Source organism: Pseudophryne corroboree, chromosome 1, assembly GCF_028390025.1.
Source record: "Pseudophryne corroboree isolate aPseCor3 chromosome 1, aPseCor3.hap2, whole genome shotgun sequence".
In the NCBI taxonomy this organism is placed as follows: Eukaryota; Metazoa; Chordata; class Amphibia; order Anura; family Myobatrachidae; genus Pseudophryne; species Pseudophryne corroboree.
Window position 1 is genome coordinate 1,201,468,867 of NC_086444.1, and position 25,810 is coordinate 1,201,494,676.

Genomic DNA, 25,810 nt, shown 5'->3' on the forward strand with positions numbered 1-25,810 from the left:
GTACATAACATTCATATTGGGCTTCCTATTTATTAAGGATACATATGCACGTCGTTTCTTTCCATCGTGGTGCTGGCTGTTTGCTGTTTTTGTGGTTTACAACTTCCCTTTCCACCTTTAAAAACATTGTCTGTTACTTTGTTTTTCCTCTCTGGTACGTTGGCTGTTATCTGCCTTCTGCTATCCCGCTCCCTTGTTGGTGACCAGCGATAGTGTTACTGAGCTTCTGTGGTGTCTGATTGCTCCCATCCCTCATAGGCCATGCTATCTAGTGTTTTCTCTGCTGTACTCTCCAGTATACACTCTGTAGCTACGTAATATATACAGCGTAATCATGTGCAATGTATTCCACACTAACTCTTACGCCGGGACCACTATGGTGCAAAGGTCACCAAGATGTGCAAAGTGACGCGTAGATGTGATTTTAAAAGTTTATGCCGGTTATACAGTAACTTGGTTTTATGCTTTTTGTTTTGTTTGAGATACTATTAGGACCCGTTCCTGTTCTGGGGAAGCGGCAGAGCTTCAGCTGTCAGTAGTAGATTGGGGAATATACTCTCAATCCGAGCTGCCATGTAAAGTCAAGGTATCGCTGAACAGCGTATTTTTCCGTCATGGTTCAAACATGAAATTTTCAAATTTGTGGTTCAGGGATCCCTTAATTTTTTTGAGGAATGGATATGAATCCCAGTGTATGCGCATTCCGACCAATTAAGTAATCGGAATCATTAAATCTGGATGTCCAACATGTTGGATTGCACAGACCAATCGGGAAAGTAGATTGCAGGAGTATTGCGGCGATAGCATGGCAGGACTGTTCCCACTTGTGGGGTGTTCACGACACCCATAGACTGTGAATGGAACCTGTGGCAAGCGCAGCGAGCCACAGAGCCCTCAGTGGGGAGCGCGCCGAGCCTGCAAGGGTTCTCATTGCGCTTGCCCTGCTGTCGACGTACTGGCAGCTGGGATGCAGCGGTCTGTTGACGCCCGGCATCTCGGCCACCGCTAAATCATACTGAACTCCAACAAACAACGGTTCCCAAATCATTGTTGCATGTTACTGGAGTGCCCGTTGCTAGCTGCCTAAAACCTTTTTGTATTAAATGGCCCATTTACAATGATTATACCATGTGTCCCTGCAGAGTTGGGAAAACCAAAAACTTAAAACCAAAAGAAAAACAGTTTAATCAGTAAAATTGAACCCTGCTTTTTATATTAACCTTATCAACAATGTTTAATGCTTTCTTACATGAATATTGCTAAAGTTGGATTGTTAGGGGTCGATCCAATTAGCCGCAAAGGGTGCGATGTGCTGTCGCCGCAGTATTTTAGCGCCGACAGTAGCACCTGATCTCTCACCCATCGCGGGCTGAAATCGGACCCAATTTGCACAAAATTGCTCGGACCTCCTATGGGGCGGCGAATACTTTTGTTCGAATTCGTGCCGCTGTAAATTGCAGCCGAGAGATCATCGTGGCTAATTGGATTAACCCCATGATGTTAGAACCTTATTAAAACATGGTTGATCAAGGCTTCTAATAGATAGCAGTGTTTCACAATATTAATATAAGAAGGATTAAAAAAAAATGTTTTCTTTAAAGTATTAATATGGGAAAAAAGTGGTTTAAACAATAAAATATGTATTCATTATTTTTTATTCCCCCAATCCAGGTTCCCTGTCATGGGGAGTAAAGGTGCATTTACACTAGGCGATGTGTTCTGTGAGCGACATTGCCTAGTGTGTCACCTCCCGGCCCAGGCCGCCCGACATGGGCATACAGCTTGTGTGATATCGCTCAGTAACGTCATGCCGTGGCCGTGCATGCAGCTTTGGGCGATGAGTCCAAATTGAGCTGCATGTACGGCCGACACAGAAGGTCGTAAACGACTCGCAGGGGCTGCGTATCGGCCGTTGTAAGCGGCATACACACTGGGCGATTATCGTAGGCAATATCACTCTCAGGAGGGTAAAAATGAATGATATAGTTTACTATATCGCCTAGTGTCTCAAGGCCTTAAGTCACAGTTTCATAAAAGTAGGACAGTCAGAAAGTGGAATGAATTTGGGATTTGTATTTAGTTTGTTAGCTATTTTCATACCCCCTGTGACATGCTTGTAAGCAGATTCTCCACTATTTTTTCAAATAATTACATAAAAATAAACGTGTTTTCGAATATGAAGTACCTGCCTCATTGCTGTTTGCACCGAGTTCGTATAAAGTATGCAGGTTTTTTTTTAGGTGATCCCCCCCACCCTGTGATCATATTACATATTATCTGTATCCATGTGCTAGATTTTTGGTCTGGAATTACTAAACTACAGTATGTGAAAAAAACATTTTGATAGGTGGCGATTCAGTTGCTGGAGTTAAACTGCCCTCTAAAGCTATTCAGTTGTATTACGAGACCAGCCTAAGGATGTACTTATTGCAGATTACCGCTCGTACCCTCTTGTGGTGTGATCAGTCATCTCCGATAAATTGGGTTCAGGGCTAGTCGCCATAATGGTGTGTCATAGCTGCAGCACAACCCGCCACTTAGCACGGGGAAATTTGCTTAATTTGCCTAATCCTGTGCATTCACACGTTGGAATGCCGCAGAGCCAAACAATTGAATAGCTCTCAGCCACTTTACACAGGAGCTAAATTCTCTGAAACAATTGATGCACGACCTATGAAACATCAGCATTGTGTTTAGAGAAGGAAGCAGAGTCCATTCCCCTGCTCACATCATGTCACTGCCCCTATCACATACATCCCTGTCCTCACTGACACATCACTCATCTCCTGTTATACTCTGTGCTGCTGGGGATCCTGCTCCTTCCACTATATAACTCTGTCTGTGGCTTCCTGCTACCTCCATTCCCCTCCTCACATCATGTCACTGCCCCTGTCACATGCAGCCCTGTCCTCACTGACACATCTCTCATCTCCTGATATACTCTGTGTTGCTGGGACCCTGCTCCTTCCACTATATAACTCCCGGTCTGTGGCTTCCTGCTGCCTTCACTTTAGACTTGTGCGCTCAAACTATTGAACCCTCACTCTCCTTAGTCCTGAGACTCTGGATCGTCACCTGGGAAGTTCTATTCTGCTTGGTTCTGGAAACTAACCGTATAACCTACCTGACCGCTCTGTGCTGGACATCCCATGTTAACTCCTGTCTTTTCTGTGTTTCAGAGACATGGATTCCTGGCACGTGCTCCTGGTGTGGGTGTGTTCTTTGTCATGCCTGGTCGCTGACAACACTACCACAGGTGAGAGGAGGGCACAGTATATCTTAGGTACTCTTTGCAGCCCACTGAGCGTGCAATCTAGTGTTGGTGCCGTGGACGTAGATGACACGTGGAGTCCTGATGACTATTTTACATTGTCAGGAGATAAACGGGATTATGAGACAGAGACTAAGAGAATGACAGGCTACTGAAATGTATTTTAAATGATACAGTACATAAGGTACAAATATGGTCCTGGGACTCATCGGTACACAGTGACTGATTTAATAAAACAAAATAGAATACATTTAACTAGTCTGTGGGCAATATATATTTATGTAATAAATACAAACACATAAAGATGCGAATAAAATAAACATAATTTCTCTAACGTCCTAGTGGATGCTGGGGACTCCGTAAGGACCATGGGGAATAGCGGCTCCGCAGGAGACTGGGCACAGCTAAGAAAGAATTAGGACTACCTGGTGTGCACTGGCTCCTCCCACTATGACCCTCCTCCAGACTTCAGTTAGAATCCTGTGCCCGGCCGAGCTGGATGCACACTAGGGGCTCTCCTGAGCTCCTAGAAAGAGAGTATATGTTAGGTTTTTTATTTTACAGTGAGATCTGCTGGCAACAGACTCACTGCAGCGAGGGACTAAGGGGAGAAGAAGCGAACCTACCTAACTGGTGGTAGCTTGGGCTTCTTAGGCTACTGGACACCATTAGCTCCAGAGGGATCGACCGCATGGAACCGGCCATTGGTGTTCGGTCCCGGAGCCGCGCCGCCGGCCCCCTTACAGAGCCAGAAGCAAGAAGAAATCCGGAAAGTCGGCGGCAGAAGACATCAGTCTTCACCAAGGTAGCGCACAGCACTGCAGCTGTGTGCCATTGCTCCTCATACACACTTCACACTCCGGTCACTGAGGGTGCAGGGCGCTGGGGGGGGGCGCCCTGAGAAGCAATAAATACACCTTGGCTGGCAAATATATCACAATATATAGCCCCAGAGGCTATATATGTGATAAATACCCCTGCCAGAATCCATAAAAAAGCGGGAGAAAAGTCCGCGAAAAAGGGGCGGAGCTATCTCCCTCAACACACTGGCGCCATTTTCTCTTCACAGTGCAGCTGGAAGACAGCTCCTCAGGCTCTCCCCTGTAGTTTTTAGGCTCAAAGGGTTAAAAAGAGAGGGGGGGGCACTAAATTTAGGTGCAATATTGTTTATACAAGCAGCTATTGGGGGAAAAATCACTCAGTTATAGTGTTAATCCCTGCATTATATAGCGCTCTGGTGTGTACTCTCTCTCTGTCTCCCCAAAGGACTTTGTGGGCTCCTGTCCTCAGTCAGAGCATTCCCTGTGTGTGTGCTGTGTGTCGGTACGGCTGTGTCGACATGTGGGATGAGGAAGGTTACGTGGAGGTGGAGCAGAGGCCGATAAATGGGATGTCGTCCCCTGTGGGGCCGACACCAGAGTGGATGGATAGGTGGAAGGTATTAAACGACAATATCAACTCCTTACAAGGCTGGATGACGTAAAACAGCTGTGGAACAGCCGGCTTCTCAGCCCGCGCCTGCCCAGGCGTCTCAAAGGCCATCAGGGGCTCAAAAAAGCGCCCGTTACCTCAGATGGCAGACACAGATGTCGACACGGAGTCTGACTCCAGGGTCGACGAGATTGAGACATATACACAATCCACTAGGAACATCCGTTACATGATCTCGGCAATAAAAAATGTGTTACGCATTTCTGACATGAACCCAAGTACCACATAAAAGGGGTTTTATTTTTGGGGAGAAAAAGCAGCCAGTGTTTTGTTCCCCCATCAGATGAATGAATGAAGTGTGTAAAGTAGCGTGGGTTCTCCCAATAAGAAACTGGTAATTTCTAAAAAGTTACTGATGGCGTACCCTTTCCCGCCAGAGGATAGGTCACGTTGGGAGATATCCCTTAGGGTGGATAAGGCGCTCACACGTTTATTAAAAAAGGTGGCACTGCCGTCTTAGGGTACGGCCACCTTGAAGGAGCCTGCTGATGAAAAGCAGGAGACTATCCTGAAGTCTGTATATACACACTCAGGTTATATACTGAGACCTGCAATCGCCTCAGCATAAATAGTGCTGCTGCAGCGTGGTCTGATACCCTGTCAGATAATATTATTACTCTAAGACAGGGAAAATAGTTTGCTAACATAGAGCATATTAAAGACGTTGTCTTATATATAAAGGATGCACAGAGGGATATTTGCCGGCTGGCATCCAGAATTAATGCAATGTCCATTCTGCCAGGAGGGTATTAGAAACCTGGCAGTGGACAGGTGATGCTGCCTATAAAAGGCACATGGAGACAGGTGCGGTAGGGACGCGTCTCGGGAACTTCAGGGACCAGTGGGTTTGCCCACAGGTGGATCCCTAGGTTCTGCAAATAGTATCACAGGGATACAGGCTGGAGTTTGAGGCGACTCCCCCTCGCCGTTACCTCACCTCAGCCTTGCCTACTGCCCTCTGAGAAAGGTAGTACTGGCGGCAATTCACAAGCTGCACTTCCAGCAGGTGAAATCTAGGTACCCCTCCTTCAACAAGGCCGGGGTTACTATTCCAAAATGTTGTGGTACCGAAACCAGACGGTTCGGTGAGACCCATTCTAAAATTGAAAGCCTTGAACACTTATATACGAAGGTTCAAGTTCGAAATGGAATCGCTCAGGGCAATTATTGCAAGCCTGGAGGGTATCACTGGACATCAAGGATGCTTACCTGCATGTCCCTATTTACCCTTTTCACCAGGAGTACCTCAAAATTGTGGTACAGGATTGTCATTACCAATTCCAGACGTTGCCGTTGGTCTGTCCCCGGCACCGAGGTATTTACCAAGGTAATGGCCGAAATAATTATCCCGTACTTGGACGATCTCCTTATAAAGGCGAGGTCCAGGGAGCAGTTGTTCGGTGGAGTAGCACTATCTCGGGAAGTGCTACAACAGCACGGCTGAATTCTGAATATTCCTAAGTCGCAGCTGGTTCCTACGACGCGTCTACTGTTCCTGAGTATGGTTCTGGACACAGAACAGGATAAAAAGGGTTTCTCCCGGAGGAGAAGTCCAAGGAGTTGTCGTCTCTAGACAGAGACCTCCTAATACGTATACAGGTGTCGGTGCATCAATGCACGCAAGCCCTGGGAAGGATGGTAGCTTCTTACGGAGAAATTCCATTCGCCAGGTCCCATTCAGGGATTTTCCGGTGGGATCTGTTGGACATGTGGTCCGGGTCGCATCTTCAGATGCATCGGCGGATAACCCTGTCTCCAAGGGCCAGGGTGTCGTTGTTGTGGTGGCTGCAGAGTGCTCATCTTCTAGGGGGCCGCAGATTCGGCATACAGGACTGGGTCCTGGTGACCACGGATGCCAGCCTTCGAGGCTGGGGGGCAGTCACACAGGGAAGAAACTTCCAAGGCTATGGAAAAGTCAGGAGACTTCCCTACACATAAATATTCTGGAACTAAGGGCCATTTACAATGCCCTAAGTCAGGCTAGACCCCTGCTTCAACACCGGCCGGTGCTGATCCAGTCAGACAACATCACGGCGGTCGCTCATGTACACGACAGGGCGGCACAAGAAGCAGGATGGCGATGGCAGAAGCCACAAGGATTCTCCGATGGGCGGAAAATCATGTGTTAGCACTGTCAGCAGTGTTCATTCCCGGAGTGGACAACTGAGAAGCAGACTTTCTCAGAAGACACGACCTCCACCCGGGAGAGTGGGGACTTCATCCAGAAGTCTTCCAAATGATTGTACACCGTTGGGAAAGGCCACAGGTGGACATGATGGCGTCCCGCCTCAACTAAAAGTTACAAAGATATTGCGCCAGGTCAAGGACCCTCAGGCGATAGCTGTGGACGCTCTGGTAACACCGTGGGTGTACCAGTCGGTGTATGTGTTCCCTTCTCTGCCTCTCTTACCCAGGGTAATGAGAAAAATAAGAAGGAGAGGAGTAAGAACTATACTCATTGTTCCGGGTTGGCCAAGAAGAGCTTGGTAACCAGAACTCCAAGAAATGATCTCAGAGGACCTATGGCCTCTGCCGCTCAGACAGGACCTGCTGCAGCAGGGGGCCTGTCTGTTTCAAGACGTACCGCGGCTGCGTTGACGGCATGGCGGTTGAACGCCGGATCCTGAAGGAAAAGGGAATTCCGGAGGAAGTTATCCCTACGCTATTAAAGCTAGGAAAGAAGTGAACGCTAACCATTATCACCGCATATAGCGGAAATATGTTGCGTACTGTGAGGCCAGGAAGGCCCCAAAGGAGAAATTTCAGCTAGGTCGATTTCTGCACTTCCTACAGTCAGAGGTGACTATGGGCCATCAATTGGGTTCCATTAAGGTCCAGATTTCGGCTCTATCGATTTTCTTCCAAAATGGAACTGGCTTCACTGCCTGAAGTTCAGACATTTGTCAAGGGAGTGCTGCATATTCAGCCTCCTTTTGTGCCTCCAGTGGCACCGGGGGACCTCAACGTGGTGTTGGGTTTCCTAAAGTCACATGGGTTTGAGCCACTCAAAACCGTGGATTTAAAATATCTCACGTGGAAAGTGGTCATGCTTTTGGCCTTGGCTTCGGCAAGGCGGGTGGCAAAATTGGCGGCTTTGTCATGCAAAAGCCCCTATTGGATTTTCCATATGGATAGGGCAGAATTGAGGACTAGTCCCCAGTTTCTTCCTAAGGTGGTATCAGCTTTTCACTTGAACCAACCTATCGTGGTGCCTGCGGCTACTAGGGACTTGGAGGACTCCAAGTTACTGGACGTAGTCAGGGCCTTGAAAATTTATGTTTCCAGGACGGCTGGAGTCAGGAAGACTGACTCGCTGTTTATCCTGTATGCACCAAACAAGATGGGTGCTCCTGCTTCCAAGCAGACTATTGCTCGCTGGATTTGTAGCACAATTCAGCTTGCGCATTCTGTGGCTGGCCTGCCGCAGCCTAAATCTGTAAAAGGCCCATTCCACGAGGAAAGTGGGCTCTTCTTGGGCAGCTGCCCGAGGGGTCTCGGCTTTACAACTTTGCCGAGCTGTTACTTGGTCAGGGGCAAACACGTTTGCAAAATTCTACAAATTTGATACCCTGGCTGAGGAGGACCTTGAGTTCTCTCATTCGGTGCTGCAGAGTCATCCGCACTCTCCCGCCCGTTTGGGAGCTTTGGTATAATCCCCATGGTCCTTACGGAGTCCCCAGCATCCACTAGGACGTTAGAGAAAATAAGATTTTACTCACCGGTAAATCTATTTCTCGTAGTCCGTAGTGGATGCTGGGCGCCCGTCCCAAGTGCGGACTGTCTGCAATACTTGTATATAGTTATTGTTAACTAAAAGGGTTATGGTTGAGCCATCTGTTGAGAGGCTCTGTTATGTTCATACTGTTAACTGGGTATAATATCACGAGTTATACGGTGTGATTGGTGTGGCTGGTGTGAGTCTTACCCGGGATTCAAAATCCTTTCCTTATTGTGTCGGCTCTTCCGGGCACAGTATCCTTACTGAAGTCTGGAGGAGGGTCATAGTGGGAGGAGCCAGTGCACACCAGGTAGTCCTAATTCTTTCTTAGCTGTGCCCAGTCTCCTGCAGAGCCGCTATTCCCCATGGTCCTTACGGAGTCCCCAGCATCCACTACGGACTACGAGAAATAGATTTACCGGTGAGTAAAATCTTATAACATAATAAAAACAAAATAAGTCACTTATTGTAGTGTTGCGGCTCGTCCGCTTCCTCGGGCAGTGCAGAAAATGGAAGACGTTCCTAGAAAACGGCTTAAGTTTGCGCAGTGTGTACGGGTGGGCACCCTTCCGATAATCATTCCGTCTAATCAGCGCCATTAATGGATCAGCGCACATTGGGGGTAATTCCAAGTTGATCGCAGCAGGAATTTTGTTTGCAGTTGGGGAGGCAGATATAACATGTGCAGAGAGAGTTAGATTTGGGTGGGTTATTTTGTTTCTGTGCAGGGTAAATACTGTCTGCTTTATTTTTACACTGCAAATTAGATTGCAGATTGAACACACCACACCCAAATCTAACTCTCTCTGCACATGTTACTTCTGCCCTCCCCTGCAGTGCACATGGTTTTGCCCAACTGCTAACAAAATTCCTGCTGCGATCAACTTTGAATTACCCCCCTTATCGTATAGTTGATTCCAGTGATGGGGAAACTTTGGCACTCCAGCTGTTGTTGAACTACACATCCCAGCATGCCCTTCTACAGTATTGCTGTTTGGTCATGCTAGCAGGGCATGCTGGGATGTGTAGTTCAACAACAGCTGGAATGCCAAAGGTACCCCATCACTGGTCTATTGCGTCATTTATCTTTGGAGCAGTTTTTCCTCTTTTAATGTCTCCCTCTTGGTGTTCTGTTTCCACAGTTGCCCCCGCAGCGCCGAACATTACATCCGGCCCCACGCGCCAGATCCCCCGTGTAGTGCCCAGCACAGACATCAACGTCGGCTCTGACACCGGAGACACGAATTTGACGTCTGCCCTCACAACCACAGCTGCCGTCATCCTCGCACCTACACTGAACGTCACAGACAGCATCTCCGGCTTCAGCCCCGCCAGCAATGACACGGACGCCAGCAATCACACCTTGTCCAACAACACCACCGCACCTGCAACCACCGTTCTTTTTGCCGGAGGAACAAGCGCCTCCGTTGTGCCCGTTACAGATATAACGACAACAGCTGACGATTTCCTGGAACTGACGACCACTTTGAAAGTCTCGACTGACGACATGGTCACTCCCACAGGTGCGCAGAGAACGTTGGGTCACGTTGTGTCATGTCTGGCAGTGCTTCGGCCCTGAGCTTCCTTGTGTACGCTCTCACCTGCTGTATGGCTGTGCCACAAATGCTTTGGCTGTGGGAGTCCCATAAATATGAAAAAGTATAGTGGTTGTGAGTTACTATTTATGGGATGCCTCGACGCAGTTTGCTAGGAAGCAATAAGGCACTCCCTGACCATACAGAGCCATCTGCCTGGTCAGAAATACAGATCTACTCCTCATCCCCTGATCGCCACCCTAGGTGCCATCAGCCTGGCATCTAGTAATGTTTACTTAGCTACCCTGTCCACTCCTGTGTGGCTAGTATGTGATCTGCTCCCTTTATGCCCCCGCCAGCTGTAGATGCCATCAGTCTGGTGCCTAACAAACCATACAGTCGTTCCTTTATGGCTATTATGTAATCGCCACCCACTGTGCTCCTCCATCCGTAGGCGCCGCATCCGCCTTTGCAGTGAATATCTGACAGTATCTCCCCTTTCTTTTTTGTCTTTTTTTTTTTGTCTTTTCTTTTTTGTCTTTTCTTTTTTGTCTTCTTTTTTGTCTTTTTTTTTTTTGTCTTTTCTTTTTTCCTTTTTCCTTTTTTTTCTTTTTTCCTTTTTCCTTTTTTTTCTTTTTTCCTTTTTCCTTTTTTTTCTTTTTTCTTTTTTCCTTTTTCCTTTTTTCCTTTTTTCCTTTTTTCTTTTTTCCTTTTTCCCCTTTTCCCTTTCCTTTTTCCTTTCTCCGTTGGGTATCTAAATGATGTGTCGAAACCATATGGTCGACAGGTACAAAAGGTTGATATGGTCGACAGGTTCAAAACGTTGGGTTGAAATGGTTGCCATGACAATTGTCAACACAAGTTGTTTTTCAGCTGTTTCATTCTTTATCATCCACGTAGACCACGATTGGGAATAGTAACATCTTGCCCAAAGCACGGAGAGCGTGCGCATTTCCACTAATTTGGCTTTTACGTAGTTTAACATACAAAATGACATAATAAAAATTCGACCCAATGATCCACACCCTCTGTGACCCTGGCAGTCAATCGAAGTTCAGCGCACAACCGGAAATGAACAAATATTAGCTAGTAACATAACTGCTTATAGAATTCAGGTCCAGATTTATCAAGCCTTGGAGAGTGATAAATTGCACAGTGATAAAGTACCAACCAACCAGCTCCTAACTGCCATGTTACAGTCTGGGTTTGAAAGATGACGGCTAGGAGCTGATTGGTTGGTAGTTTATCACCGTGCAATTTATCACTCTCCAAGGCTTGATAAATCTGGGCCAGTTTCATTGTGTTGCACCTAACGCTGCTGCGGTTCATAGAAGGGAGAGGCGGCTGAGCCATAACCAGAGAACCTGGTAGCGGCCAGAGACTAGTAGGGGTTTCCCACAGGGTCCGCGTTTAATAGCGGCTGCGGGGTAGCTTGGAGGATAGAGGAGCAGTTGGTAAGGGTGCGATGTACGGTTCTACAGGCAAAGGAGCTGGGCCCTCCGCGACTCTCTCTGCTTCCCCAGCCAGCCATGATCAGGATATTGGAGGAGATGTACTAAGCAGTAATAAAAGTGGAGAAGTTGCCCATGGCAACCAATCAGCTGCTCAGTATACTTTTATAGTATGCAAATTATAAATGTTACTTCAAAGCTGATTTGTTGCCATGGGCAACTTCTCCACTGGCTCACTTCTCCACTTTTATCACTGCTTAGTACATCTCCCCCTTAGAGTGTTGGATCAGCATAGAACGTAGCTGCCTCTCAGCATGCAGGCGATGGATGACGTTATAACAAAAAGATGTTCTTAACTATGCTTTTACAGTATTTGCCAGCCTGCCCTTCCATATTTTATTATTATCCTTTATATGGCGCCACAGTGGAGCCGCAGCGCCCAATTACAGAGTACATAAACAAGCAATACAAAAAAAAAGGACTTACAATTCAAGACAATATATAATAAGTAAGGGGTATATAAACATATCTGCATCAGTAGACGTCATCGAAATAAGTATATGGGGTGGCAAAAAAACTAGTGATTTTAAAGGGGAGGGAAAGACAGACGGGCGACACAGATGGGGTAGAAAGTGAGCGTGGATCACAGAGTGCTTAGGATGGGAGACGGCTGGGTCTGGTGCAGAAGTGTGTCTTGAGAGCCCATTTGAAGTTTTGTGGAGAGTCTAAGGGGAAGAGGTAGAGAATTCCAGAGAAAGGGAGCAGCACGTGTAGGAGTGTAAGTGGAGATAAGGTCAGAGATGTAAATGGGAGAGGAATGGGTGAGTGCTTTGTGAGTGTGAGAAGCTTGACATGGATTCTGAAGGGGAGCCAGTGAAGGTCTTGTAAGAGAGGTGAGGTGGATGTGGTACGTTTTGTTGAGGAAAATGAGCCAGACTGCAGCATTGACGATAGATTAGAGTGGAGAGAGGCATTTGACAGGGATGCCAGATCCTAGTTGGGTCCAGTCTGTATAGGCCGGTGGCAGAGAGATAAGCAGTCACAGAAAGCTGGTGTGGATATAACACAGCTGAATACAAGAGTTGGGGAATAATGTATGTAAGACGAGGCAGCTGGAGTAAGGAGAGAATTATGCCGTGTATTGGTAATTAGACACCGACATGGACCACATGGCACAACTTGGCATGCTATATACTACTTAGCTTCTTACAGTTTACTTACTGTGTACCCACAGGGGAAACTTACATTTGGCGCACCTATAAATCATACAGTCAGACTAATACTTGTGAGGTACTGATGGCTATGTTCTGGTGATTGGTGCAGCTCCCAAAATGGCTGCCTCAGCTGTGTGTTGGTGACAGGTCAACTGTAAACCAACATGTCTGTCTACAGAGGCACCAAATAGAATAACTTCATCCATGCTATGGTGTTTGAAGGTTAACCTGCAAATGGAAACATTGGGGTCCTGATGTGGATTAATCAGTGCCTAGAGTTTTGATGGGCTACATCCACCTGAGCCTTGGCCATCCCACAAGATGGTTGCCGTCACCATTCTGGTTATGGAAGCGTGAATTTTGCATCATCTAAAGGAGTGAGAAGGGTCAGAGATGGGTCAGTACCTTGTCAGACACTGGACAATTGGTTTGGTGAATGCAGGGTGTCATTTAGTAGCATCAGGGGGTGTAATAGTTTTCCTGTTCTCTTAAAATAATGTTACCACCTTATGGTAGAGAGTGCCCGCAGTCTTCCTGTGTCTCTGTGCATTTACTGAAGGCTTGCACTCAGATAGAAACGCCTTATCCTGACAGAAACGTTGTGCGTTCACAGCTGATTTGAATAATTTCCCTATAAATTATGGCTCTAAAGGTTTGCAGAAAGGACGCATCTCCCTCCCCGCTGCGCTGCGGCCTGACAGCTTCTGCATGCGCAGAATACTAGGGCTTAATTACTCGTCTGCAAAGTACTTCTCTGTTTGACCTGTCTTCTCTTCTTGTGGAGACATGGAAACTGCTCAGTTGCTGTACAAAACCCCTAGCAACACCATAATGATATACGTTATTATGTGGATTTTCTTCAGCGTTCCTGTGTACTTCAGTTTTCCTACTGGCCTCTGTTATCTTGTACCTGACAGCATTGCTTTCCTGTCAGAAGAAGACCGTATTCTTCTCCTTCCATTATTTTACCTACTGAAACACATTTTTACCTCAGAACTTAAAAGTGAAAAGCAGGAAGATAAAAATTAAATAAAAAAAATCTCCCCTTGCGGGAACTAGGGCTGTGAAAGTCTTTTATGTCTTTGCAGCGGACTCATCCTATATAATAAATATAGATTAATAGGTTAATGCTGCTCCTCACCTTTATGGTGGGAATTCAGGTGTTTTGCATGCCGGTGACCACTAGATGGCGCTCGACGGAGCAGTTCAATTCTTACTCCGTTCGGGCACGCACAGCCGCTGGCACCGACATTAGTTATTTTGTTCTGTCCTTTTGACGTGCTGGTATCGCTAAACACTGAGCGCAAGTCGTGTCCTGATTTCCGCGAGGTCACACATACCGTTCGCCAGATGTAATGGCCTTTGACCCGTGAACTGACCGGACAGTCGCCAGAAATAACTCGCAGGATGGTAGAGGTGCCGCTGGCTGGTGAGATCGCTCAGTCTACACACTGTTCCAGCCAGAACAGGACAGCCGCTTTATACATATGTATGACATTGCTTCTGTTTGTTCCGCCCAAAAATAATAAATAGTTTGATGGCCCGTAATTATTCAGTTATTATTGAGGTAATAATCTTACAAAAAAAGAACATTTTTAATTCTGAAGAAAATATTTTTATGCTGAGGCTACCTTAATTAATGATAGAAGTACAATCTTGCTGGCACTTGTAGTGCAACACGTTTGCAATAGAATTGATGCTTCGATCAACAAATTATTATGGGACCAATTAACCTAAGAGTGTTGTCCACATCATTTTGAATGCAATTTTTTTTTAAACATTGCACCCAGTAAGATCACCAAATAATTATGGCGCATACATAGTTTTATTATTTTGTAGAGCCTTTAATTAAGCAGCAACGCAGTAGTCTATGGTGGTCATTCCGAGTTGATCACTAGCTGCATTTGTTCGCAGCGCAGCGATCAGGCTAAAAAACTGCACTTCTGCGTATGCGGCGCAATGCGTACGCGTGACGTACGGGCACAACGAACGATGCAGTTTTGCACAGGGTCTAGCGATGCATTTCAGTAGCACTGGTTGCCGCAGAGTGATTGACATGAAGGGGGTGTTTCTGGGTGGCAATTGACCGTTTTCAGGGAGTGTTCGGAAAAACGCAAGGAGTGCCAGGCAAAACGCAGGCATGGCTGGGCGGGTTTGTGACGTCAAATCCGGAACGGAATAGTCTGAAGTGATCGCAAGCGCTGAGTAGGTTTTGAGCTACTCTGAAACTACACAAAATATGTTTGCAGGCGCTCTGCGATAAAAACGTTCGCACTTCTGCTAAGCTAAAATACACTCCCAGTGGGCGGCGGCATAGCGTTTGCACGGCTGCTAAAACTGCTAGCGAGCGAACAACTCTGAATGACCCCCTATATGCGTAATGTGGCTTGTGTTCGGCCTGGTCAGATGACTCACAGTGCATGTAGTTTCCGCTGTGTCTCTGCTCAGGGCGGTTTCTGTGGCGATTGTTCTTTCTAACTCTTCACAAATCGCTGACACTTGCTGTTGATTTTCACACTGTGCTATAAGAGGGATTTCTTAAAGCTCAGAAAGAGATAAAGTGGAGATAAAATACCAACAAATCCTCTCCTGATTGGTCGATACATTTTCTCTCCACTTTATCTCTCGCCAAGCGTTGATACATCCCCAGCCTTCTGTGACATCTGATGACTAAAACTGGGTCCACATCAGACAGACATGTCTGTGTACCCGCCATCGCGCAACAAAGCGGATGATTAAGGTAAGTATACACATTTACCCATCGGCCGCTCAGTGTGTCTCTCCCCCTATCTAACCCAGCTGGGATGTCGGCCCCCGCAGAAAGTGTACGGAAAGGCAGGTGGTGGACCGCCAGTACACACAGACAGATGCGTCAATTTATCTCTAGGTACATATATTGGCCATTGGCTGTACTGCACGGCCGACGCAATATGTCTGTGAAATATGTAATTCATAGATTGGGTGTACACACCTGTTGATAGGCTCGCGATATATCGGCCGTGTGTACTCGAACGGCCGATATGTCACATTAGTGATAGAGAAATAAAGTGGAGAAAGATAAACTACCAACAACCAGCCTGTAACATGGCAGTTAGGAGCTCATTGACTGGTACTTTATCTCTCTTCACTTTGTATACTAGCTACCAATATCTCCAATTGTACACTAGCTACCAGGCAGTGGGCTCTGTATTATCTACTAGCCACCACGCAATGGACTTGGTGTGTTTTCCTTACCAGCGGGGCTCTGGATTACTATCAGTCAGGCAGTTTGCTCTGTATTGCACACCAGCATCACACTATGAGGTCTATATTGTACACTAGCCACAGCAATAGGTTTTGCACAGCATCGATGTGTTGCTTTGTTGTGTGTGGTGACTCTGTTGGTGCCATAACTGGACGACAAACCTGCTAATCGGACATTTTTTATATATTTATTTCCAGGGGGAACAGAAAAAGGTCAAGGTAAGCCTCAACATTATACCCCTACTGTGAATGGCGTAATATCACTATTGTGGAATCACTGATAATTTCCCTACATCCCTATTAATGTGTCCTGCAGTTGTGTATTAGCAACTAATGTGCTTTATAACACATAATCAATTACTTTTCTGGTTGCTGAATTTACAACCTACAGTATGTTGTATTGTTGATGGGAAACCTCTGTCTATAACAATTGGCAATATGCAGTTTGTCTGAAGTAATAAGTCCTCACACCCCCCCCGCTGCCAGTATAGTTTGGTGTCTAGAACGTGTGCTGATTGTAAGATACTAGGGGTTCTATTTACTAAAGCCTTGAAGAGAGAGAAAATACTGACCAATCAGCTCATAACTGTCATTTTTCAAACACAGCCTGTCACATGACAGGAGCTGATTGGCTGGTACTTTCTCTCCGGCCACTTATCACTCTCCAAGGCTTGGTAAATAGACCCCTTGTTTTGGGACTTCTCAGCAGTTGGTTCTCCAACTGCTTCTGCTGGTAGATACAATTTCTGTATATTGGAGATGACTGAGCAGTTTACTGTTCCGTTTATCTGCACTCCTGTTTTGTTGCAGATGAAACCCCCATTATTGCCGTCATGGTGGCGCTCTCCTCTCTGCTGATTATTGTGTTTATCATCATAGTGCTTTACATGCTGAGGTAAGTGCCTGCGATCTTCTGCATAGTGTTTTGTTAAGCCTGCGCTCTTCTGCATAGCGATTTGTTATGCCTGCCCTCTTCTCTGTAACGATTTGTTATGCCTGTGCTTTTCTCTGTAACGATTTGTTATGCCTGCGCTATTCTCAGTTGCTTTTTGTTATATCTGCGCTATTCTCAGTTGCGTTTTGTTATATCTGCGCTCTTCTCCGTAGCGTTGTTATTCCTGTGCTCTTCTGCGTAGCGTTTTGTTATGCCTGCGCTCTTCTCCATAGCGATCTGATATGCCTGCCCTCTTCTCCGTAGCGATTTGCTCTGCCTGCCCTCTTCTCTTTAGAGATTTGCTATGCCTGCCCTCTTCTCCGTAGCGATCTGATATGCCTGCCCTCTTCTCCGTAGCGATTTGTTGCGCCTGCCCTTGTCTCCGTAATGATTTGTTATGCCTGCATTTTGAGCTATTCAGTGAACTCTAAACAGAATATGTCTGCACTGCTGTATCTTCATGTCTGTTGGTTATATGATATCAGGATATTATACCTGGAAATCCTGTTTTCTCTAACGTCCTAGTGGATGCTGGGAACTCCGTAAGGACCATGGGGATAGCGGGCTCCGAAGGAGGCTGGGCACTCTAGAAAGATTTATGACTACCTGGTGTGCATTGGCTCCTCCCGCTATGACCCTCCCCCAAGCCTCAGTTAGATCTTGTGCCCGGCCGAGGTTGGATGCACACTAGGGGCTCTCCTGAGCCCTTAGAAAGAAAGTATAGATTTAGGTTTTTTATTTTCAGTGAGACCTGCTGGCAACAGGCTCACTGCAGCGAGGGACTAAGGGGAGAAGAAGCGAACTCGCCTGCTTGCAGCCGGATTGGGCTTCTTAGGCTACTGGACACCATTAGCTCCAGAGGGATCGACCGCAGGCCCAGTCCTTGGTGTTCGGTCCCGGAGCCGCGCCGCCGTCCCCCTTACAGAGCCAGAAGCAAGAAGAGGTCCGGAAAAACGGCGGCAGAAGACATCAGTCTTCACCAAGGTAGCGCACAGCACTGCAGCTGTGCGCCATTGCTCCTCATGCACACCACACACTCCGGTCACTGATGGGTGCAGGGCGCTGGGGGGGGGGCGCCCTGAGCAGCAATATTAACACCTTGGCTGGCAAAAATACATCACATATAACCCCCAGGGCTATATGGATGTATATTAACCCCTGCCAGATTCCATAAAAATGCGGGAGAAAAGTCCGCGAAAAAGGGGCGGAGCCTATCTCCTCAGCACACTGGCGCCATTTTTCCCTCACAGCTCCGTTGGAGGGAAGCTTCCTGGCTCTCCCCTGCAGTCTAACAGAACAGGGTTAAAACAGAGAGGGGGGGCACTAAATTTAGGCGCAGTATAAATTATATAAAAGCAGCTATAGGGGACATAACTCAGTTAGTCCCTGCATTATATAGCGCTCTGGTGTGTGCTGGCATACTCTCACTCTGTCCACCCAAAGGGCTTTTGTGGGTCCTGTCCTCATTGGAGCATTCCTTGTGTGTGTGCGGTGTGTCGGTATGGCTGTGTCGACATGTTTGATGAGGAGACTTATGTGGAGGCGGAGCAGATGCCGATAAATGAGATGTCGCCCCTGTGGGCCGACACCAGAGTGGATGGATAGGTGGAAGGTATTAACCGACAGTGTCAACTCCTTACATAAAAGGCTGGATGACGTAACAGCTATGGGACAGCCGGCTTCTCAGCCCGCGCCTGCCCAGACGTCTCAAAGGCCATCAACGCTCCCTCAGATGGCAGACACAGATGTCGACACGGAGTCTGACTCCAGTGTCGACGAGGTTGAGACATATACACAATCCACTAGGAACATCCGTTACATGATCCCGGCAATATAAAATGTGTTACACATTTCTGACATTAACCCAAGTACCACTAAAAACAAAGGGTTTTATGTGTGGGGAGAAAAAGCAGGCAGTGTTTTGTTACCCCATCAAATGAGTGAATGAAGTGTGAAAAAGCGTGGGTTTCCCCGATAAGAAACTGGTAATTTCTAACAAGTTACTGATGGCGTACCCTTTCCCGCCAGAGGATAAGTTACGCTGGGAGATATCCCCTAGGGTGGATAAGGCGCTCACACGTTTGTCAAGGTGGCACTGCCGTCTTAGGATACGGCCACTTTGAAGGTACCTGCTGATAAATAGCAGGAGGCTATCCTGAAGTCTGTAATTACACACTCAGGTACTAGACTGAGACCTGCAGACTGCTGCAGCGTGGTCTGTACCCCTTTCAAACAGGGATACTATTTTGCGAACATAAGACGTCGTCTTATATATGAGGGATGCACAGAGGAATATTTTGCCGGCTGGCATCCTGAATTATTGCAATGTCCATTCTGTCAGGAGGGTATTGGAGACCTGACACTGGACAGGTGATGCTGACTTTAAAAGGCACATAGAGCCTTATAAGGGTGAGGAATTGGTTGGGGATGGTCTCTGGGACCTCGTATCCACAGCAACAGCTGGGATGAAAATATTTTACCTCAGGTTTCCTCACAGCCTAAGAAACGCACTGTATTATCAGGTACAGTCCTTTCGACTTCAAAAAAGCAGGCGGGTCAAACGAGGGAAGAGGGAAAAAGCTGCACCAGCAGCCAGTCCCCAGAATCAAAATTCTTCCCCTGCTTCCTCTGAGTCCACCGCATGACGCGGGGGCTCCACAGGCGTAGCCAGGTACGGTGGGGGGCCGCCTCAAAAATTTCAGCGATCAGTGGGCTCGCTCACAGGTGGATCCCTGGATCCTTCAAGTAGTATCTCAGGGGTACAAGCTGGAAGTCGAGGCGTCTCCCCCCCGCCGTTTACTCAAATCTGCCTTGCCGACAACTCCCTCAGGCAGGGAGGCTGTGCTAGAGGCAATTCACAAGCTGTATTCCCAGCAGGTGATAGTCAAGGTGCCCCTACTTCAACAAGGACGGGGTTACTATTCCACACGGTTTGTGGTACCGAAACCAGCCGGTTCGGTGAGACCCATTTTAAAATGGAAATCCTTGAACACTTACATAACAAAGTTCAAGATGGAATCGCTCAGGGCAGTTATTGCAAGCCTGGACGAGGGGGAGTACATGGTACCCCTGGACATCAAGGATGCTTACCTGCATGTCCCTATTTACCTTCCTCACCAGGAGTACCTCAGATTGTGGTACAGGATTGCCATTACCAATTCCAGACACTACCGTTTGGACTGTCCAGTGCACCGAGGGTGTTTACCAAGGTAATGGCAGAAATGATGATCCTCCTTCAAAAAAAAAAAAAAAGGGAGTTTTTATTTATCCCATACTTGGATGATCTCCTTATAAAGGCAAGGTCCAGGGAGCAGTTACTGGTCGGAGTAGCACTATCTCAGGAGGTGCTATAACAGCATGGCTGGATTCTGAACATTCCAAAGTCACAGCTGGTTCCTTCCACTCGCTTACTGTTCCTGGGGATGATTTTGGACACAGAACAGAATAAAGTGTTTCTCCCGCAGGAGAAAGCCAAGGAGCTGTCATCTCTAGTCAGAGACCTCCTAAAACCAAAAAGGGTATCGGTGCATCGTTGCACACGAGTCCTGGGAAAAATGGTGGCTTCATACGAAGCAATTCCATTCGGCAGGTTCCATGCGAGGACCTTCCCGTGAGACCTCTTAGATAAGTGGTCGGGATCGCATCTTCAAATGCATCAAATGATAACCCTGTCTCCAAGGACCAGGGTGTCTCTACTGTGGTGGATGCAGGGTGCTCATCTTCTAGAGGGCCGCAGTTTCGGCATACAGGACTGGGTCCTGGTGACCACGGATGCCAGCCTTCAAGGCTGGGGAGCAGTCACACAGGGAAGAAACTTCCAGGGCCTATGGTCAAGTCAGGAGACTTCCCTACATATAAATTCTGGAACTGAGGGCCATTTACAATGCCCTAAGTCAGGCAAGACCCCTGCTTCAAAACCAGCCAGTACTGATACAGTCAGACAACATCACGGCAGTCGCCCATGTGACCCGACAGGGCGGCACAAGAAGCAGGATGGCAATGGCAGAAGCCACAAGGATTCTCCGATGGGCGGAAAATCACGTACTAGCACTGTCAGCAGTGTTCATTCCGGGAGTGGACAACTGGGAAGCAGACTTCCTCAGCAGACACGACCTACACCCGGGAGAGTGGGGACTTCATCCAGAAGTCTTCCTGCTGTTGGTAAACCGTTGGGAAAGGCCACAGGTGGACATGATGGCGTCCCGCCTCAACAAAAAGCTAAAGAGATATTGCGCCAGGTCAAGGGACCCTCAGGCGATAGCTGTGGACGCTCTAGTGACACCGTGGGTGTACCAGTCGGTTTATGTGTTCCCTACTCTGCCTCTCATACCAAAGGTACTGAGAATAATAAGATGGCGAGGAGTAAGAACGATACTCGTGGTTCCGGATTGGCCAAGAAGGGCTTGGTACCCGGAACTTCAGGAAATGATATCAGAGGACCCATGGCCTCTGCCGCTCAGACAGGACCTGCTTCAGCAGGGGCCCTGTCTGTTCCAAGACTTACCGCGGCTGCGTTTGACGGCATGGCGATTGAGCGCCGGATCCTGAAGGAAAAGGTTATTCCGGAAGAAGTCATTCCTGCGCTTATTAAAGCCAGGAAAGATGTTACGGCAAAGCATTATCACCGCATGTGGCGGGAATATGTTGCATGGTGCGAGGCCAAAAAGGCCCCAACAGAGGAATTTCCACTAGGTCGATTTCTACATTTCCTGCAAGCAGGAGTGAATATGGGCCTAAGTCTAGGCTCCATTAAAGTACAGATCTCGGGTCTGTCGATTTTCTTTCAAAAAGAATTAGCTTCAGTACCTGAAGTTCAGGCATTGTGAAAGGAGTGCTGCATATTCAGCCCCCGTTTGTGCCCCCTGTGGCACCTTGGGATCTCAACGTGGTGTTGGTTTTTCTTAAAATCACATTGGTTTGAGCCACTAAAAACCGTGGATCTAAAATATCTCACGTGGAAAGTGGTCATGTTATTGGCCTTGGCTTCAGCCAGGCGAGTGTCAGAATTGGCGGCTTTATCATGTAAAAGCCCTTATCTGATTTTCCATATGGATAGGGCAGAATTGAGGACTCGTCCCCAATTTCTTCCTAAGGTGGTGTCAGCGTTTCACCTGAACCAGCCTATTGTGGTGCCGGCGGCTACTAGTGAATTGGAGGACTCCAAGTTGCTAGACGTCAGGGCCCTGAAAATATATGTTTCCAGGACGGCTGGAGTCAGAAACTCTGACTCGCTGTTTATCCTGTATGCACCCAACAAGCTGGGTGCTCCTGCTTCTAAGCAGTCTATTGTTCGCTGGATTTGTAGTACAATTCAGCTTGCACATTCTGTGGCAGGCATACCACAGCCAAAATCTGTAAATGCCCATTCCACAAGGAAGGTGGGCTCATCTTGGGCGGCTGCCCGAGGGGTCTCGGCTTTACAACTTTGCCGAGCAGCTACTTGGTCAGGGGCAAACACGTTTGCAAAATTCTACAAATTTGATACCCTGGCTGAGGAGGACCTGGAGTTCTCTCATTCGGTGCTACAGAGTCATCCGCACTCTCCCGCCCGTTTGGGAGCTTTGGTATAATCCCCATGGTCCTTACGGAGTTCCCAGCATCCACTAGGACGTTAGAGAAAATAAGAATTTACTCACCTGTAATTCTATTTCTCGTAGTCCGTAGTAGATGCTGGGCGCCCATCCCAAGTGCGGATTGTCTGCAATACTTGTAAATAGTTATTGTTAACTAAAGGGTTATTGTTGAGCCATCTGTTGAGAGGCTCAGTTGTTTTCATACTGTCAAACTGGATATAGTATCACGAGTTGTACGGTGTGATTGGTGTGGCTGGTATGAGTCTTACCCGGGATTCTAAATCCTTCCTTATTATGTCTGCTCGTCCGGGCACAGTGTCCTAACTGAGGCTTGGAGGAGGGTCATAGTGGGAGGAGCCAGTGCACACCAGGTAGTCCTAAATCTTTCTAGAGTGCCCAGCCTCCTTCGGAGCCCGCTATCCCCATGGTCCTTACGGAGTTCCCAGCATCCACTACGGACTACGAGAAATAGAATTACCGGTGAGTAAATTCTTATTATTTGCGGATTTTATTCATAAGATTGAATCTGGGTAATTTTTTTTCCTTATTTGTTCCTTTCACACCGTTAAAAACAAGACGTTGATCAAATTCATTTTGCCCAACGTCTCTGCTGCATTATGGTGGAAATAAAGTATGTGTCGAGGTGATGAAACTCTGCGGCAGTGGTGATTGCTTGGCCGCAGAAGGATCCCAGGATTGGATGAGCGTGTCACGTGATCAGATCACACCTATCCCTACGCGCTCTCTCCATCCAAGCACACAGCATCGTCCCTGGCCTCCGCCACAATAAATATTAAGTATCCTTTTGTGTCCGGCGTGCTTGTATCACTCCGATGTGAACATGTAATAATCTGGATTCTCACATCTTCCTCCCGTCCCCATTCTCTACAGTAGATCTTTGTTGCAGCCATAGAGCCATCACTTTGCGACACCGTTACCCTCCTAGCGCGAGCTGACTGCTGATAATGTCATTTATAAGCGGTAGGCTACACAGTAATAAGTGACAATGTCTTTCTCCGCATTAGAGGATTATGAATAAAATCTAGTCTGCACGTCGCTTTTTTTTTTTTTTTTAAAGAAAACAACAATGATTAATCAATTATTTTAAACACGGCTGTGAGAACGATTCATTATCCAGCTGGCTGGTTCCTCTAACCTTGTGTTTGTCCTCGTTACAAATGAGAAGAAATCCTCTTTATAGCAGCAGCTCCGTTGGGCGATGAATTCCGCAGGTTTACTTCATCTTTGCACTAATTACTTTCCTAGATTCCGTTCTGCGTTGGGGGAAGCAGGATTCCCGATGTGTTCCGTGTAGTCCTGCTGTATTATTTATACGGTCTTCCTCCCCCACCACTCCGTTTCCCCTAACTCCTAATGAAACCTCTCTGTAGTTGTTTCCATCTTTAAGCCGAGCGGTAAAACGTCATGTTTGAAGCTGTTATGGTCAGAGAGATGCCATTAGAATCCAGAGGCGCTCAAAGAAAACATAAATGAACATTCATAGTGTATCACACATATGTGTAGAACTATTCAATTGAAATCTTTAAATGAGCCTTGTACCTAAAGATGAGTCTACTTTTTTAGGAGTAGACAATCACGCATTTTTTGGGGGGAGCTGGAGTTCTACCAGTATGGATTCCGAGTGGCTTTGATCCTCCTCTCCACAGATGTATCCCCAAAAAAGAAAGATAAAAAACCTCCAATGGTGCAATATCTTTTATTTGCTGTGCTAAACATATAAGACAGGGATAAGGGTGGTCTCTCACCATATGAAGTGGTCTACAAAGTAGACAAAAACAGCAGGTTTTAAAAGGTGTTCACATTCGGGCGTCCCCGGAACTGGCTGCTCCACTCCACAGATGATGTCCCAACCGTCTCCCTCACAATAAAAGAGTCCTCCTGCCAACGCGTTTCGACACAAGCAGTGTCTTCCTCAAGGCATCAAATGTTTGAAGCTGTACAGCCGACGCTGCTAAAATGCGTTCATTACATGATTGCACGTCAGGTTCGATCTAACGCTGTCCCCGTGTCAACACTGTCAGCGTGGGAATCTGAGCGGCATACGAATGTTTCTTGTGTGTACGCTCTTACCGCCTTATGCTTTGCTCTCCAACTACTATGTCCCCGGTGACGCCACATTTACGCTGACTGGTGTACCGGCATGGGAACCTATCGGTTAATCTCGCACTGCACGCATTGGTAGAAGCTTTTGGATTGTAACGGTTACAAGCAAGGCCCCCTACCCCACTCTGTATTCTTATTCTCTACTGATGTATATACCCCTATCCTCAAATTGCGCCAAATAACCCCCGCCTGGCGCGCCGCATTGCGCCAAACGTCTGGCCACAGACCTTTTCGGAAAATTTGCATCGCTAATGCAAAAAAGTACAATGCAAGTAACCCTGACTGCTGTCGCTGGCATGTTCTTTCCTCCTCTGTGCGACTTGTCTGGGTGAAAGGTCAAAGGTTAGCGCTCCGGTACCCTCCCCCGTGCCTCGCACGGTACATTGCGGAAAATGTTTTTGAAATGTTTCTGAGCATCTTACTTAACGTTACTGACTGTAAAGCGGTCTTCATAGAAAAGTATTCATTTATTGGTTTCTAAACCTTGTCCCGTAGGTTTAAGAAGTATAAGCAGGCCGGGAGTCACTCCAACTCCTTCAGGTTGTCGAACGGCCGCGCTGATGACATGGGTGAGTGACAAACGTTTTAGGTGACCATTGTGGGCTGTAAAACTTGTGTGCGGCGGGTCATTTGGGGCAGCACGGGGGTTTAGAGAATATAAACTGTTCCGCTAGGGCCGGGACTGATGGGAATGATTCAGTGTACTCTGTACAGCGCTGCGTATTATGTGGGACGACCAAATTAACCGTTTTATAATAAACTATGATTTGGAGAATTTTTATGGGCTGGAAGCATTTTAATAGTGCTTCGTCTTTACATCAGTATCCGCTTAGGTGCTGGTGTATACCCGGCTATATCTAGGGTGTGTTGGAGACGGGAACCCGCGGTTGGGAAGACTATGCGCAGATCAGAAATAAAGGCATTTATTTAATGGATGGGCTTCGTGCGAAAGCACGCGGCTCATTTTCATACCAACGGTACGCCGGTTGTGTCATGTCTACAGCTCCCATTAGTGTCTACCCGTTCTAGACAAAGCCGTATTCAGTCAGAGGATTTGATGACGTGTCCTTAAGTTGTGTGAAGGTGCGTCTTAGCGCCACCAGGCAACTTAGGATCCCCACAATGTATTCCTTTTATCACACTTTCTCCTCTCCGTATTAATCACTCAGATTTCACCATATAAAGAAACCACAAGAACTCCACTGTGGACATTTTACACACCTCATAAGCCGCCATAGTGTTGTGCTTACTGGTTC

The 25,810-nt window shown here is 47.2% G+C and overlaps 1 protein-coding gene across 2 annotated transcripts in view; it reads left to right on the forward strand.

Moving 5' to 3' along the window:
- PTPRA (protein tyrosine phosphatase receptor type A) overlaps positions 1-25,810 on the forward strand; it is a 223,626-nt gene that overhangs the window by 144,640 nt on the left and 53,176 nt on the right. For both annotated transcript variants that reach the window (XM_063925332.1, XM_063925333.1), the window contains 5 exons: positions 3,180-3,256; positions 9,623-10,003; positions 16,122-16,142; positions 16,734-16,818; positions 25,050-25,123. In XM_063925332.1, the coding sequence (XP_063781402.1) occupies positions 3,184-3,256; positions 9,623-10,003; positions 16,122-16,142; positions 16,734-16,818; positions 25,050-25,123 (634 nt within the window). In that variant the 5' untranslated portion in view covers positions 3,180-3,183. The remainder of the gene's footprint in view (positions 1-3,179; positions 3,257-9,622; positions 10,004-16,121; positions 16,143-16,733; positions 16,819-25,049; positions 25,124-25,810) is intronic.